Genomic DNA, 18,281 nt, shown 5'->3' with positions numbered 1-18,281 from the left:
GGTCAGAGTTTTCCAAACCTCATTGTCTATTTTATTTTGTTTTCTTATAGCAGTAATTAACATAGCTCTCCAGAATATGATTTGGAAAATGCTGCTGTCCATATTTTTTGTTTGGCTCTTATATCCACTGTTAAACCATAAACTCTTTAAGGTAGAATTATTTATTGCTTTGCACATAGAAGATACTCACAAACATGGTAACATGAATGATATCAGCAGATTCAGGCCTCTGTGCTAGGATCAAGGTTATAATAGGTTAATTATTTCTGAATGTCTTTAAACAGATGCAATGGATCCACTCCTCTCTGGGCTCCATATACAGCAGCAGGGTCATCCCTCAGGATCTTTACCTCCTCCACATCACCCAATGCAGCCTGTTCCTGTGAACAGACAAATGAACCCAGCTAATTTTCCCCAGCTGCAGCAGCAGCAGCAACAACAACAACAGCAGCAGCAGCAGCAGCAGCAGCAGCAGCAGTTGCAGACAAGACCCCCACAGCCACATCAGCAGCAACAACCACAAGGGATTCGACCCCAGTTTACTGCCCCAACTCAGGTGCCTGTTCCTCCAGGCTGGAACCAACTGCCTTCTGGAGCCCTTCAGCCTCCTCCAGCCCAGAGTTCTCTGGGCACAATGACTGCAAACCAAGGGTGGAAGAAGGCTCCCTTGCCTGGCCCGATGCAACAGCAACTCCAGGCAAGACCATCCTTAGCCACGGTACAGACACCTTCTCACCCTCCCCCTCCTTATCCCTTTGGCAGCCAGCAAGCCTCACAGACCCACACAAACTTTCCTCAGATGAGCAACCCAGGCCAGTTCACAGCTCCTCAGATGAAGAGCTTGCAGGGAGGGCCCTCCAGGGTCCCAACTCCCCTGCAGCAGCCCCACCTCACCAACAAGTCTCCTGCCTCTTCACCCTCCTCCTTCCAGCAGGGATCCCCTGCATCCTCCCCAACGGTTAACCAAACTCAACAACAGATGGGACCAAGGCCACCTCAAAATAACCCACTTCCCCAGGGATTTCAGCAACCTGTCAGCTCTCCAGGTCGGAATCCTATGGTTCAACAGGGAAATGTGCCACCTAACTTCATGGTGATGCAGCAGCAACCACCAAACCAGGGGCCACAGAGTTTACATCCAGGCCTAGGAGGTGAGGAATATTGAAGCTAATTTGCGTTGATACATTTCCTGGAGATAGATCTGAGTAGAACATCAGTTTTTATAGTTAATGGAGGGAGTGAAATAAGGATGTAATTATTTGGTTTTGTAATGTGGTGGTGTCATTTGATATAACTTAGTTAACGTGCACTGTTATCTTGCTATATTACTGATTAAATATAAGCTAGTTCTCTGGATAAAAATGCAGGTAAAATTCAATATAGAGATGTTCATTTTGTTTCTGAAGTTATTTTTGCTTGATCTGTACTAGTAAATTAAAATATCCAGGTGAAACATGCATTTTATTAGCAACTTAAGCTTCTCATTGGTTGAAAAATTTAGATTATGCAATAAAGCAAAAATGAAAAGATATATTCAGGGTCTTATTGGGGAAAATGCCCTTATAATTTGATTTTTGATAATCCTAGTTAGTAAAATAATAAGCATGGTAATTTGTGAAGTTTGATTAAAGTTTAAAGGGGAGTAAGTTCAGAAATCATTGACTTATAGTTTTATAATGCCAATGCCTGCTCCTTAGAGAGGGAATTCCACTAGTTATACCTAAAGGAGATTTATTTATTTATTTTGTAAGGTGCCTCTTGTATGAAGAAAAAGCAATGGAGCTTAATGTGTGAGAGGTAAAACGATTACAGTAAAACTTATCCATCTCCATGTTTATTATTTATTCTTATTAATCATTAATCTAGTGCACATGACTGTGCTTGGAGCTTTACAGTAAGGTATAGAGAGTATCAGTAATAAATGTCATCTGATACCCCACCAAAAACACCCATTGCCTACCCAGAAAAAACCCTTGCATCTGTAGTGCAATATAACAAAGGCATGTTCCTGTGATTTCTGATAAAATTAAGTTCCTCATCAATCTTTTCACTCTATTGTAATTAATTTTGCTAACATGCAGGCTCTAATATTTGAATCCTAAATTTTTAGAAAATGCAGGGATGTGTCAGCTTCACTGTTCTGGTCATCTAGCTCTGGATCAGTGGTAGCTGGGTAGTCCCTTCTGCACATACGAGTACTGATTTAAGTACGATGAAAGCATGCGAATGGGGACTTGTCACTGCTAAAGAAACAACAGTGTTTTTTCAGGGTATTGAAAATTTGGCCCTTAAAAAAAATGAACAAATGCAAAATAATTTTAAGTGAGGTTTAGGTCGAAAGCAAATGATAGGCTCACCTAGGTGATCTGGCCACATCAAGGCCTGCATTATAAACAATGAATGGGTCTGAGATTCTACTTATTAAAATTTTGTTTTCTGAAAAGGCATTCCTAAAAGAAAATAGTATTTGAGTAAAATTCTATTAGAGCATGGTTTTCTGTACCATAGCTGTCAGAATCACAGCAAACCTTATGAGGGAAAGGCATAACGATAAGTCTAACATAGCCTCACTTTGAAGCTCCTGTGAACTCTTTCCAATCTCCTGTCTCTTCCTAAGAGACAAGTACAACACTGGGGAAATTTCTGCAAAAGAGATTGTCATCCATTTTCCTCAAAGGCAAGCAAATAAACAAAAAACCAAAAATGCCTAACTATATTTAAGATCAGGACCCAGCTCTTAGTTTTATAGTATTTCCTATAACTTGCTTGAATATGAGAACTAGTATATTCCTTTGGTGCCTTGTGTTAAAGTATGTAAAGTGTTGGTGTCCGTTGTATTATAGAGAAAAGTGAGCCCTCAAGCCTTGTTGTGGCATGGCCTCAGATCACATTTAGGGAGCAGACTGCCATCTTTTCCTTGGCATGTTCTAAGTGTAAATTTTTTAGTATTTCTTTTTCATTTTGACAATGCTCATGTAAAAGATTGTGTTGATTTTTTTAACCATCTTTCCCAACCTTATTATTAAAGATCCTACCAGTGTGACAGAGAGAGCTAAGCCAGTGAAGACTTCATGCAGCTCATCCTTCCTTATTCATTCCATATCTAAGCAACAGTATAAATTTGCTAGGTAACTGCCTTACTCATTGTTTTTTATTAAGGAATGCCTAAACGCCTCCCACCTGGCTTCTCAGCAGGACAGGCCAATCCGAACTTTATGCAAGGTCAGGTGCCTTCCACCACAGCAACCACCCCTGGGAATTCAGGAGCCCCTCAGCTGCAAGCAAATCAAAATGTTCAGCATGCAGGTTTGTTTCCTGTGATTTATTCAGCTAGCATTCATTGAGCATTGATTATGTGGTAAATACCTTGATAGGCAACAGGGACATACAAATTAATAAGCCTTAATTTCAAACGTGAATAATCTTTTAGAACAGCAACTGTGTATGGAAAAAAGGTAAAATGTCTCAGGAACCTGGAAACACCTAAGAAAAGAAGGTTAAAACTTGAAGTAGAGCAGGAGTCAGCCATTATTTTTTCTTCCCCCTGAAAAGGGCTAGATAGTAAATGGTCTTTCTTGCAACTACTCAGCTCTGCTTAATGGGCAGTGGTGTTCCAAATCCTTATTTATTTATCAGGGCCTGATTTATTGAGCCCTGAGTTACAGCTTTCAGGAAGCAAAAAGGCAAATGGCATTTCCTTCTGGGAGTGGAAACCATAGATCCAAAAGCATGTTAGCATATGGAATCTTTGGACAACTGCAACATAAAATCTCTGGATTATTTAAATTCTATTTGTTGGTCTTTTTTTGTTTTGTTTTGTAGTACTGGTGCTTGATCTCAGGTCTCATGCTTACTACTTGAGCCATGCCTCCAACCCAGTGATAGTTTTGTTTATGCTGAGTGTCTGAATTTTGGTGTACTGTGTGGTATTTTTTCAGATTTAATCAGTACCAATTTAATACCAACAGTATAGTGTTTGGAGAGGAAATAAGATATAGTAGAATAGTTAAAAGGTAGTATTTGCAAAGCAGTGTTATACAAGCCAATATTTCCTGTTTCTGAGTTTCTAGTTGCTCAGGGACTGTGTAACTAATCCTTTTACCTTTTCTCATTCAAGCTGTTTGGATTAAGGCTCAAATATTTTCTGAACTCTTATCCCTACTTGTATTTAATTTTCTCTTGTCATTCCAACTTTAACTGTAAATCACTAAGAAATGAGAAAACATCCTGACTTAATGAAAACATAGTTCATACTATCTCATTAAAGGACAGGGCAAACTATTTGACTTTCTCTATCTGCTGTTGCAAAACTGAATTCCTGAGTTATGTGAATTAATGTTTTTTATAGAGAGTTTTAACACAGTGATAAAACTTACTTATTCCATCCTAGCACTGTTATTTTGTCTTTGTATATGGTGTCTTCCATGTACACCTATTGTTTTGATTTCCCCATTTAGCCTTTATAAAGTAGCTCTCCTCTTGTCTGTCATTTTCTGTTCTGTTATCCTATTTTATTTCTGTTGTTAGGTTTTTTTGTAGTAAAAATAATAAAAAGTCATCAGGAAAGAAATTTAGTGTAGCAGAATAAAAGTGGAAGAAAGGGACAAAATAGAAACATTTCCTGTCCCCATGCAGGAAATGGGAGTAGAGACTCAAAATGCACCCCCTTCCCTTAGTCTTTTACTGGAGAGCTGAGGGAATACTGATTCCTGAGAAAATATTTGTCTTAGCTTTTTGTATTTCATCTCCTTCCAACTGAATTATAAAGGGCCAAGAATCTGGTCTGTTTTATTTATTGATATTACCTCAGCACCCTATAATTTTTAGGTATTCAGTAAGTAATTGTTGATCAAATGAATATACACTGGTATATGCAATAAATGTATAATGGTCATGGAGTTCAAGTTTGAGGCTAATTTAGAAAGCTTCCTTAAGGTTCAGGAAGCATCTGGATAGTGTGAGCAAGGGACACTTTATCCCTCCCTTTCTGATGGAACATGAACTGGCTTCAAAACTTCATTATGACTGCCACTTTCTAATCCTCACTTAGAAATTAAAATTTAAAAGGATAAAACAAACTAGAAGGTTATTCTGTTAAAGGGAAGGAGATTGGGTTAGGAATATACTCAGTGATAGAGTATGTGCTGGGCACGTGTGAGGTCCTGGTTTCAATCCCCAGTATCCCAAAGCAGGGTGGGATAATGCAAGTAGCGATAGGAACATCCCAAATATCTAACAATAAATTAATACTGCAGCAGACCAGACAGCGCTTTTTGTCTAACTTAGAAATAACAGAAGAATAGAACAATAGAACATCCCCTGAGTGGTCCACTAGTACTGCCACAAGATAGGGTCCCTCTGTCCACAGCTTTCATGTGGGTCATTTAGTTAGCTGACTCTCATCAGAGGTTCAGCTTCCAGATCAGGATTAAATAATTTTTACAGAGGAGACTACTACTTAGGAATATTAGGTTTTCTCTTTAAAAGTCAGTATCCAGAAAACACACATACATCCTTTGAGAGTCATAATTGGTTTTCCAAGAAGCATTATTGAGGTTTTCATAAGAGCACACTGGCATGTCTTTGTTTCCATAGTTCATTCATAGCAGAATTTATTTCAGTAGCCTCAGTGCTTTTTATTAGTTTTCTTCATATTAATGTAGCTATAAGTCATGTTAGAACAGTATGATGCTGCCTTTCTCTTTATTTAATCTGAAACAAGGTAAACTTCATTGATTTTCAAAATATTATGTTTTTGTTTTTTTGGCAGTACTGGGGTTTGAATTCAGGGCTTCATGGTTGCTAAGCAGGTGCTCTACCACTTGAGCCATGCCTTCAGCCCACAATATGTTACCACAAAGAATAACCTGTTTCTCCTTCTCTGCTATATGGTCATGGAAAATGGAAATAATTACCCCTGTCACATCTCCATAGTTTGAAAAACTTACAGACTATATGTCAAACGTAGTACATTTATGTTGCTCAGTGGATATATATGGGTGATGGGTATCTTTCTAAGTAAGGTAATTTGAGTATTGTTAATACCAGTAAGATAATATTTCTGAAACTCTGCTTTTTTTTTTTATTAAGGTGGTCAAGGAGCTGGTCCTCCTCAAAACCAGATGCAGGTGTCCCATGGGCCACCAAATATGATGCAACCCAGCCTCATGGGAATTCATGGCAACATGAACAACCAGCAGTCTGGTAGCTCTGGGGTTCCTCAGGTGAACCTGGGCAACATGCAAGGCCAGCCTCAACAGGGCCCACAATCACAGCTCATGGGCATGCACCAACAGATGGTGCCCTCCCAAGGCCAGATGGTCCAGCAACAAGGAACTTTGAACCCTCAAAACCCTATGATCCTTTCGAGGGCCCAGCTTATGCCACAGGGCCAGATGATGGTGAACCCTCAGAACCAAAATCTTGGGCCTTCACCCCAAAGGATGACTCCACCCAAGCAGATGCTTTCCCAGCAGGGCCCACAAATGATGGCACCACATAACCAGATGATGGGGCCTCAGGGGCAAGTTTTGCTCCAGCAGAATCCAATGATAGAGCAGATCATGACCAATCAGATGCAGGGGAATAAACAACAGTTTAACACTCAGAACCAATCCAATGTCATGCCGGGACCAGCACAGATAATGAGGGGACCAACTCCGAACATGCAAGGAAACATGGTGCAGTTTACGGGACAGATGTCAGGACAGATGCTGCCCCAGCAAGGGCCTATGAACAACAGTCCATCTCAGGTTATGGGGATTCAGAGTCAGGTCCTGCGGCCCCCAGGGCCCAGCCCACACATGGCCCAGCAACATGGTGATCCTGCTACTACAGCAAATAATGATGTCAGCTTGTCTCAAATGATGCCTGATGTTAGCATGCAACAAACCAACATGGTTCCTGCCCATGTACAGGCCATGCAGGGAAATAGTGCCTCGGGAAACCACTTCTCAGGCCATGGGATGCCTTTTAATGCACCTTTCAGTGGAGCACCCAATGGAAATCAGATGTCTTGTGGTCAGAATCCAGGATTCCCTGTCAATAAGGATGTAACACTAACGAGCCCATTGTTGGTCAACTTATTGCAGAGTGACATCTCTGCAGGCCATTTTGGGGTAAACAGTAAGCAAAATAATACCAATGCAAATAAACCGAAGAAGAAGAAACCCCCTCGGAAGAAGAAAAATAGTCAGCAAGATCTAAAGTAGGTTGTGATTATTTTGCCTTAAATCTTATTCATTTGTTTCTATGTGAGCACTTTTGTTGAAGGAAAATTAAAAACATAAAATTAGAATAGTTTATTGTGATCCTGCTGCTTCAACAATTATCAGCTCATAGCTTATGCTTGTCTGCATCATGTAAATGTGTAGAATATCTCTCCCATTACCCTCTTGATTATTTTAAGGCAAATTTACTTTGCCAATACTTCAGTGCTACCTATAAAGGATCAGGATAGTTCTTTTACGTGGCAACACAATACCATTAACACACCTAGAAAATTAATAGTTTCTTAATAGTCTTACATATCTGAGCAGTCCTCACATTTCTCTGTCTTAAATTTTTTTTTCTTGCAATTTGTTTAAGGAAGCAAACAAGACTAGCTGATATATCTCTTAATTCTGCAGTCTCATTGGGAATTGTGGTATTCATAGCCTGAAAAGTAACCAATGGTACCACATTATAGCTCAACAGCTTCCAGTTTACCATGGCTGTTGGGAAGCCAAAGGGACCCAATGTGTTTTGGGAATAAAAACTGCTTACTGAGATGCCCTGTTACCTCTGAAATAAAAATGGTCTTTTGCACATGTGCATTTCCTTTAAAGGCTCTTTATCATCTCTAGAAGCTTAAACCCCAGGCTAAGATGATTAGACCTTTTAAATCAGTTACCCTTGCAGTAAAGGTTCTCCAGGTGAGCTCTTTTGCCAGATCACAGCAGAAGGGAAATTAGCAATTTATAGTTCATTTCCTGAAACTAAGTATTAATTTAAGTCATTTCTGACTTTGATAAAAATGTTTCCAGAAGGAATATTGATTGAGCCAGATTTTTAGTCTTTAATCATAAAACTGGAACTTGGAAACATTAACAGGGAATAGTAACTAATGAATGTAAAACAGGTTAATTGAAATAAATTGCTAGAACTGTAAAAAAGGAATAGGGGAGCTTTATTTAAATAAGCTTAAATGTTCAAACTAAAACCAGCTATTTTTATCCTAGCCTTCTACAAAATTCTTTGGTATATAGTCTATTACATTATACTAACTCCCTGCTTCTTGAATCTTATGCAATAAAAGCAGTTGTGTATTGACAACCTATAGTTTCCTGAATTCAAACTTATAAGTGCTTTAGTTATCTAAATTTTTTTGCTAGCTCTCAGTTAAATTCTTTTTTTTTTTTTTTTTGTGGTGCTGAGGTTTGAACTCAGAGCCTACACCTTGAGCCACTTCACCAGCCCTTTTTTTGTGATGGGTTTTTTCAAGATAGAGTCTCGTGAACTATTTGCCTGGGCTGGCTTCAAATCATGATCCTCTTAATCTCTGCCTCCTGGGTAGCTAGGATTACAAGTGTTAGCCACCGGTGCCTAGCTTTAGTTAAATTTTTTTGCTGCTGTTACCATGTGGGAATGACATATTTTGGGGATAATTATTTTTTTTCCTCCCAGTAGGCTAGGAATTAAGTTTGTAAGGTTATTCAGATGTCATTAGTATACATTTTTTTATGTCTTCACCAGTTATGAAGGAGATTGCCTGCTTGATTGCCTACATATTTCGAAAAGGACCTGGTACAGACAGTATCAGGGCTCCCATGAAAAGGAGAGACAGTAGGTTTAATAAGAGGAGCACTTGCTCCCCTACCTACCACTAGCTTACTGTAGATTTTTGAGCCTCTTTTCTTACCCATAATATGTGATGACTGGTATGGGTATCTGAGATTTTTTAGCTGTAGAATCCTTTGAAAATAAAAGATATTATAGAATCCTTGTCTATAATTTGAAGTAAGAGGGAAGTCATGTATGGAGTAAATTGACATAGGGATCGGGATGTGCTGAGAACCTGCTTTATATTCTAAATTTCCATGTGTTAGTGTCTTTAAAATGGATTTACGGTGTCTTATAAAACTACTTACAATGAAAGAGTTGACATCGTGGCTCAAATGGTAGAGAACCTGCCTAGCAAACCTGAGGCCCTGAGTTCAAGCCCTAGTGCTGCCAAAAAAAATTTTTCCATCACCAGTGGCTCATGCCTGTAATCCTAGCTACTCAGGGGGCAGAGATCAAGAGGATTGAGGTTCAAAGCCAATCCGAGCAAATAGTTCACAAGCCCCTATCTCAAAAAACCCATCACAGAAGAGGGCTGGTAGAGTGCCTCAAGGTGTAGGCCCTGAGTTCAAGTCCCAGTATTGCAAGAAAAAAAAATACCCATAGTGAGACAAAATATGTAAAAGTGGATGACCATAATCAATCAGAGCAAAGGGAAACTAGAGGTAGGAATGAAAAGTGAAGCTGGGAGTAAGATTACAAACCAAATGAGGGATGCAAGCATGCTGTCTCCTTGGGATTATGGGTGTCAGTAGATAAATTTCTTCATTTTTTTCTTCTTCACTAAAAAGTATAAGCTACAGGTAAAAATGAAGAAATCACAAAATAGTGGATATGTCTGCAAGTACTCATTCTGTAGCAAAATTAGTTAGCTTTGTTGTAGTGTTCTTTCCTTGTTCTCTGAATACCATTTCCACCAACTAATTTGAAACCTATTGTAAGGTGTTATGAATTACTGGATCCTGGTTGAATTTAATAGCTTTGCTGAAAATTCTGTGGTTTCACAGGAACAGTACTTTAAAACATTGATAGTCACAAACCACAATCAGGTCTTAAGACATCTAAGGGATGGGTAATTACATGAAAACATATCAGGCATTTATGGAAAGTATTGTGATACAGTGCTATTAGATTAAGTGATGTTTAACATTTAATGCAATTGCCAGGTTTTTGATGTTAATATAAATATTTTTTCCATACTTTAGAGATGTAAGTAATGATAAGGATGATAAAGCAATCAGCTTGTAGTTCTTCAAAAACGGGAGAGTTTCATGTATTTCCTATATAACTTATCCTCAAATTGTCTTAACTTATTTTTTAGCACCCCAGATAATCGCCCAGCTGGTCTGGAAGAGGCTGATCAGCAAGCATTGCCTGGAGAACAAGGAATTAACTTGGATAACACAGGTCCTAAACTGCCAGAATTTTCAAACCGGCCACCAGGTAATAAAATGTTAGCTAAAGTTTATATACTCATTATTGTGTATGCAGTATTATAAGGCTTCCTTTTCTTCAAGGAAGTAGTATTTTGTCTCCCAACTAGTCTACTTCAGTGATTTAATGTGACCAGTATTTGTAAGTTTTACCTTATATATTTCTAGTAGAACCTCTAAATGTATACTATAAACACACATTCTGCTCAAGTTATCTTCATTATTTTAAGTCCTCACAAAAATCTGACTGAAATGTGAAGTGGTCCTTTGTTCTTGTCACTGTCAGGGTTCTCATTGGCATCAGAAAGAAACAAGATTAAATGAGAGATGTTTTTAGTCTAATCCTGCTTGCTTGCCTTTCCTACAGTCTTACCTCCTGGGCTTTCTCAAAGCAGGGAACTATCAGGATTTAAAGCAAGGTGATCTTTTTTATAAGAGTTTTATTATAAATATTTAAAACATAAACAATTTATAAAGAGTAATAAAAGACACCCATGTTACTACTACCAGCTTAATAATTTGTAATGACTAGTACCAAAATTGTTGAAGCCCCCTTCTGTGATTATAAAATATTGTCCTTTAAATGTTGATAAATTATGTTGAAGAAGAAAAACCTCTAACCCAAATATTATAGAACCACAGGCAGTCATCACAGTATGTCTATACCTGGTTATCTTGGTCTGAACATGTCCTGTAACTTTATTCTCTTGTGACACACAGAGATACACAAGCCCTTCACACTTAGGCTTCTCTCACCTATGTCTACAAAGAGTTATGTTTTGTTTTTCCTTATTAGTAATTCCATTTCCTTTTTTGCATGTAAATTAAAGTGATACTACTTTAAGGATAAATTTTAATCTATCCTTAATTTACTTATTTTTGAAATAAAATTTTTTTTAAAGTTAAATCCATCATGATGTCAGTACTTGGTGTTATATATTACAAATTGTTCAGCTAGGGATATGGCTCAAATAGTAGAGCGCCTGCCTAGCAAGCGCAAGGCCCTGAGTTCAAACCCAAGTACTGTCCCTGCCCCCAAAACAAATTGAAACAAAAAAATTGCTTGGTGCACCACATTTCCCACCAGTGAGCACAGTTGAGCCTGGGAGGTCTCCAGTCTTTGGCAAGTATATCCAGAAGGCATTGTGAGCAGGAAGGTACTCTCTTCCTTCAGACACATCTGAACTCTTGTATGAATCCCAGAGATCCTCACACACGTTTATTGCCTCCTTTCTGCAAACTGGAAGCTTGCAGGCTGAAATTTGCCTGTAATGGGTTTGAATTTCCATTCTGTATCTTAAACAAAGACCTGAGTTTAAATATTGTTAGAAATAGGGTATCTCCTCTGCAGTTTGGAAGAGTCCACAGGACTCCTACTGTCTTATACGAGCCTACTTTTCTTTACTACCTGCCTGGTGCCTAAAGGCATTATAAGTTTGCATCCCTTGACAAATAAATGTGGTTTTGATTGTGTTATGGACACTGTGTGTGTCCTGACTTTTCTTCACCACCGTTCTGTCACATCAACCCCAGTCTGTCTTCTTATCACTAGTGTCCTCTGGACTGCTGCCTCCAGCTCTGGATCCTTTATAGCAGCCATGCCTGTAGCTGTTACTTTCAGGAGATACTATCTATGCTGCCCTTTTTAGTATTTACTGTACTGCCTGACAAGCTGATCTTAAAGATAAAAAAACATCCATGTCATAGTCCTGACATGAATGGTCTTTTACAGAAATTACAATTTTCTTAATATGAAAACCCAAGCCTAAAGATGAAAAATAAGAACCTACTGTGTTTGACCTGCAGAAATGCCATATGCTATTGGCTTTATAAATATCAAGACGTTACTTGGGTCTCTAAAACAAAAAAAAGGATTTTTAAGAAAAATCTCCAAAACTGGATTTTACTCATTGTTACCATGAAAATCTTTGACTAGAAGACATTAATTTGCTATTGAGCACAGAATCTGACCCAGAGCATTTGATAGCTGCTCTGAAAATCTTGAGCCAGCATTTTTGCCAACTGCCAGAGCCAACTATTCATATTCCTGAGCCTTCTTAAAGCATCCCAAATGTATTTGTCTTGCAACAATGGAATAATCTAATTTGTAGAACTGGATCTCAGATATATACCCAGTGAACCACCTTTGTTCTTGGTTTAATTTGAATATCTTCCTATTCTTACTGCCAATTCTATAAGGTTTTTGTTCCAAAATGCCAAGTAAAATCCTCGCAAAAGACGGAATCATTTGAGATGATGGCTTCTGAAATCTGGATGGCATTGTCCCTCAGAGTTCTTTTCCTGAAATTATTTTTTATTCTTTTTTTTATTATTATTGTACTGTGGGTACATTGTGACATTTACTCAAGTTCTTACAACATATCATAGTTGAATTCATCCCTTCCATAATTTTCCTTTATTCCCCCTTTCCCTAATTCCTGGATAGTTTTTATTCTTGGGGGCTTATGCTTCTAGCTTATTTATTCTCCAATTGTGGATTCATACAAAATATTTCTCCAAATAGTGGTTTACATGTAAGAAAGTGAATGGAAATAAATACACATACAAACTTCATTTTTTTTCAGCATGTATATCAGCCCCTGTTGTTCCTGCTATTTATTAAACTGAAGGTAGTACAATTCAGTTTCCCCCAAAGGATTGAGCCCAAAGGATGCAGCAATAGTATATGGAGCCAATGAACTGAAGTAATTTAAAATCTTTTCTTAAGGAACTAAATCCTAGAATTTTATATTTTACTTCTGTTGAAAGAATGAAAAGGCTATCTTCAATGCTGGTGTTTTCAACAAAACCAAGACTTAAAAAAAACTAATCCTCTGCTACCAGAAAAAGTGATCCTGAATGCTTTACTTCATTCACATGTACAGTGAAGTGTTAATTCTGTCTACATGAGACCTAAATGCTGGGTGGCCAGCTACTTGCTGTTGATGGAGTTTTTCTTTTTTCATGTTTGGCTAGTATAGACTCAATCATTTGCCATGCATAGCACAGAGTATCTTTCAGAGTCTTAGTACCGTATTGCATCATTCAGACCCTGAACACTGAAGGGATCCAGGGTCTTAATGCTTGCTCTTTGCTTCCTTAAGCAGTGTGCCCCTTTGCTTATATCAAATAATGAGAGGCTTTCTTGGGAGCAGGCATCCCTAAGCTGTTTGTGCACATTCTGCCACCTAGATGAGTATTGCTTGGCTATACTCTAAAGGTAGCAAAGTTTTCTTGCTGAAAATCTAACTTCCCTGATTTTGGGGGCTTGTTTTAGGTTATTCTACTCAACCAGTTGAACAGAGGCCACTGCAGCAGATGCCTCCTCAACTCATGCAGCATGTGGCACCCCCACCACAGCCACCACAGCAACAGCCACAGCCACCACTGCCTCAGCAGCAGCAACCACCACCTCCTAGTCAGCCTCAGTCTCAGCAGCACCAGCAACAACAACAACAACAACAAATGATGATGATGCTTATGATGCAGCAAGATCCCAAATCCGTTAGGCTTCCAGTCTCCCAAAATGTCCATCCCCCAAGAGGCCCTGTGAACCCAGACTCCCAGAGAATGCCCATGCAACAGAGTGGCAGTGTACCTGTCATGGTCAGTTTGCAAGGACCTGCCTCCGTGCCACCATCACCTGATAAACAGAGAATGCCAATGCCTGTGAATACTCCTTTGGGAAGTAATTCAAGGAAAATGGTATACCAAGAAACCCCACAGAATCCTTCTAGCTCACCACTGGGAGAGATGTCCTCACTTCCTGAAGGGGGTAGCAGTGAAGTACCATCTGTCTCAGGAGGTCCAAATAACATGCCTTCACATTTAGTAGTTTCTCAGAATCAGTTAATGATGACAGGGCCCAAACCTGGACCATCACCCCTTTCAGCAACTCAAGGTGCAACTCCTCAACAGCCCCCTGTAAATTCCTTGCCCAGCTCCCATGGCCACCACTTTCCAAACGTGGCTGCTCCAACCCAGACATCTAGGCCTAAAACACCAAACAGAGCCAGCCCAAGACCCTATTATCCTCAGACACCCAACAACCGCCCTCCTAGCACAGAACCTTCAGAAATCAGTCTGTCACCAGAAAGACTCAATGCCTCCATAGCAGGACTCTTCCCTCCACAGATTAATATTCCTTTACCTCCTAGGCCAAATTTAAACAGGGGCTTTGATCAACAGGGCCTAAATCCAACAACTCTGAAGGCCATTGGGCAAGCACCTTCAAATCTTACCATGAATAATCCTTCCAATTTTGCTTCCCCACAAACTCACAAATTAGATTCTGTGGTGGTGAGTTCTGGAAAGCAATCTAATTCTGGAGCAACGAAACGGGCAAGTCCAAGCAACAGTCGCCGGTCTAGTCCTGGTTCCAGTAGGAAAACTACCCCAAGTCCTGGAAGGCAAAATTCAAAAGCCCCTAAACTTACTTTGGCCTCTCAAACAAGCACAGCCCTATTGCAGAACGTGGAGTTGCCGAGAAATGTATTGGTCAGTTCTACTTCTCTGGCCAATCCTCCTGTATCTGGGAGCTTTCCTAACAACAGTGGGCTGAATCCTCAGAATCCTGCTGTGCCTGTGGCTGCAGTGGGGGCTGTTCTTGAGGATAATAAGGAAAGTTTGAATGTGCCCCAGGACAGTGATTGTCAGAATTCCCAGGGCAGGAAGGAACAGGTAAATGCTGAGCTAAAAACAGTCCCTATACAAGAAGTTAAAATAGTCATCCCTGAAGATCAACCCAAAAAGGATGGGCAACTTTCAGATCATAACAAACTTCCCAGTGTCGAAGAAAACAAAAATTTGATGTCTCCTGCCATGAGGGAAGCACCAACATCATTAAGCCAACTTCTTGACAATTCTGGAGCTCCTAATGTGACCATTAAACCCCCAGGGCTTACAGATTTGGAAGTAACACCTCCAGTAGTTTCAGGGGAGGACCTCAAAAAAGCTACTGTCATTCCCACGCTGCAGGATCCATCTTCTAAAGAACCCTCGAATTCCCTAAACTTACCTCACAGTAATGAGCCGGGTTCAACCATTGTACATCCAGAATTGAGTGAAGTCACTTCTAATGTTGCACCAAGCATCCCTCCAGTAATATCAAGACCTGTCAGCGCTTCCTCCATTTCTACTCCCTTGCCCCCAAATCAAATAACTGTATTTGTCACTTCCAATCCCATAACCACTTCAGCTAACACATCAGCAGCCCTGCCAACTCACTTGCAATCTGCATTGATGTCGACAGTTGTCACAATGCCCAATGTAGGTAACAAGGTTATAGTTTCTGAAGGACAGTCAGCTGCTCAGTCTAATGCCCGGCCTCAGTTCATTACACCTGTCTTTATCAATTCATCTTCAATAATTCAGGTTATGAAAGGATCACAGCCAAGCACAATTCCTGCAGCCCCACTTACAACCAACTCTGGCCTGATGCCTTCTTCTGTTGCAGTTGTTGGCCCTTTACATATACCTCAGAACATAAAATTTTCTTCAGCTCCTGTACCACCTACTGTCCCCTCTAGTAGTCCTGCTCCAAATATACAGACAAGTCGACCCTTGGTCCTTAACTCACGAGCCACTCCTGTTCAGCTTCCTTCCCCACCTTGTACGTCCTCTCCAGTTGTCCCTCCTCATCCCCCTGTCCAGCAGGTGAAAGAATTGAATCCAGATGAGGCTAGTCCTCAGCAGAACACCTCAGCAGATCAGAGCACTCTGCCTTCTTCACAGTCAACCACAATGGTTTCTCCCCTTTTGACAAATAGTCCAGGCTCCTCTGTCAACCGGCGAAGCCCAGTCTCATCTAGTAAGGGCAAAGGGAAAGTGGACAAAATTGGCCAGATTTTGCTGACCAAGGCATGTAAGAAAGTTACAGGCTCTCTTGAGAAAGGGGAAGAGCAATATGGTGCAGATGGAGAGACTGAAAGCCAAGGGCTAGAGACCACAACTCCTGGGCTTATGGGAGCAGAGCAGTGTTCCACAGAGCTGGACAGTAAAACCCCAACGCCCCCAGCACCCACTCTGCTAAAAATGACTTCTAGCCCTGTGGGCCCAGGCTCCACCTCAACAGGACCCATCTTACCTGGCGGTGCTCTCCCCACCAGCGTACGCTCGATAGTAACCACTCTGGTTCCCTCTGAGCTCATCTCCACAGTGCCGACCACAAAAAGCAATCATGGTGGCATAGCATCTGAGCCACTTGCAGGTGGCCTAGTGGAGGAGAAAGTGGGATCCCATCCAGAGCTTCTACCCAGCATAGGTATGTACTTGCTTGGTCTTGGCATCATCTACTCCTATCAGAGTTTTTGCTGACCTGTCCCACAAGAGAGAAAGCATGACTCCTTTTCTACTTGGAGGAAGAAGAATGGCAATAGTGGTAGTTTTACTTATTGAAAGTACAATTGGAAAATATGCTTTTAAGTCCCATGTGAAATTTACATGACATTAATGTAGTTCTCTCTTGGCTCCTGAAGTAATGACATTTCATTTATATGTGTAAAAGTTCCTCAGTTTACAAGGAAGCTCTTCACATAATTTTCTCACAACTTCACATCAACTATATCAGGTAGTATTACCCTATCCTTTGGGGTAGAAGATTGAAGCTTGTAGAATTTTAGTATTTATTCAGTCTATACTGTGAGCCTCCAGCCTAACATCCATCAAGTATGAACAGCAGTTTCTTTAGTTTCCCCTTACCATGATGAAACCTTGCTCACAACTCTCTTGGAGCAGGTTTCCTTAGCCTTATTCTAATGGAACTCTACATCAGGGACTGTTCCCTTTCTGCTTGGGCTACTCCAGAGAAGAGCACTCCAGAAAACCAGGTTTCATGGTAATAGACATGGAAGGATCAAAGTGTGAAGAGTCAGATGGGCTTGGATTAACATCATAACACAACCATTTATCAGCCAGGGCAAGTTACCTAGCTACACCAAAATTTAGTTTTCTCCTTTGTCATATGGGGACAATAGTAATTTTAAGATTTTAAGGAGGTAAGGTATATAATAATATGCTTAGCACAGAGCCTAGAATCTAGTAATTGACCAGTAAATGGTTTTAAAAAATGTTATTACCAATTTCTTTTTGACGAAGTCTCTTTCTGAATTGTCTGTTCCATTTGGGGATGTCTAGTTCAGATTATTTCATATGCACTGTTCAGGTGGGCTAATAATAAAAGCATAGGTGTCCTTATAGCTTCCCACTTTCCTGTCCGTACTCTGCTGCCTTCTTCCTCCTGTGAGACTTCAGTGATGCAGAAGCTCCATTTCCCCAGAGGCAAATCAGTCTCACACTGCCCAGAGCTGGGAAGACCTCTGCAATATTAGGCCAGCTAATAGTGCCTGTCTTATTTATGTAGCTAAAATGTTTAGAGTGCCTACCACTGAGTGGTAGCAGTCAGGAGGAGGGACAGGAAGAACGTAAGCTTCAGTGTATGATCAGTGTTCAAATTTTAGCTCCACTAGTTACCAGTTACAATTGTGTAAGTTTCTTGTATTTCACATGTAAACTGGAAATTGAAATTCCTACCTCTCAGAATTTATATGAGGATTTAATAAGTATACTTAACATCAAATGGTCAGCACACTGCCTCATGCAGACCTCTGGAAAAGGTTAATTCCCCTTCTCTGCCTCCTTACTTCTGTGTTAAAGATACTAGGGGGAACAAAGTCCTGCAAGAAATTTGCTCCCATAGGAGACACGGGACTTTGCAGGATGGGGACTCTATGTTTCTGGTTTGAGTTCTGTTGATGTAGGTGACCATAAGAATTAGAAATTGGTATGACTTAAGTGTATTCTCTGCTATTAAATATTTCCATTTCTACTTCCTTTCAGGAACTTTTCCCTCTGATACTAAGAAAATAATGAAGTAACTAGAAAATATTTTTATTTGAATCATATGTAATACTAAAGAAATATGTAAGCTTTGGGGAAATTAACCGGCAATTGAAAAAGTTCTTGACTTTAGTTAAGGCCACCCACTTTGCTTATAGTGATTGTTTCTATTCTTTTTCAAGGAATTTCTGT

The 18,281-nt window shown here is 40.0% G+C and overlaps 1 protein-coding gene across 9 annotated transcripts in view; it reads left to right on the top strand.

Moving 5' to 3' along the window:
- Positions 1-18,281, top strand: part of Ncoa6 (nuclear receptor coactivator 6) — a 95,553-nt gene that overhangs the window by 62,411 nt on the left and 14,861 nt on the right. For 6 of the 9 annotated variants that reach the window (XM_074074595.1, XM_074074597.1, XM_074074592.1 and 3 more), the window contains 5 exons: positions 285-1,151; positions 3,160-3,306; positions 6,091-7,207; positions 10,142-10,263; positions 13,531-16,515. In XM_074074595.1, coding sequence (XP_073930696.1) covers positions 285-1,151; positions 3,160-3,306; positions 6,091-7,207; positions 10,142-10,263; positions 13,531-16,515 — 5,238 coding nt within the window. The remainder of the gene's footprint in view (positions 1-284; positions 1,152-3,159; positions 3,307-6,090; positions 7,208-10,141; positions 10,264-13,530; positions 16,516-18,281) is intronic. The other 3 variants (XM_074074600.1, XM_074074599.1, XM_074074601.1) reach the window with 3 other exon arrangements.

Source organism: Castor canadensis, chromosome 5 (assembly GCF_047511655.1).
Source record: "Castor canadensis chromosome 5, mCasCan1.hap1v2, whole genome shotgun sequence".
NCBI classification, from domain to species: domain Eukaryota; kingdom Metazoa; phylum Chordata; class Mammalia; order Rodentia; family Castoridae; genus Castor; species Castor canadensis.
This window is presented reverse-complemented; position numbering and strand designations above follow the sequence as displayed.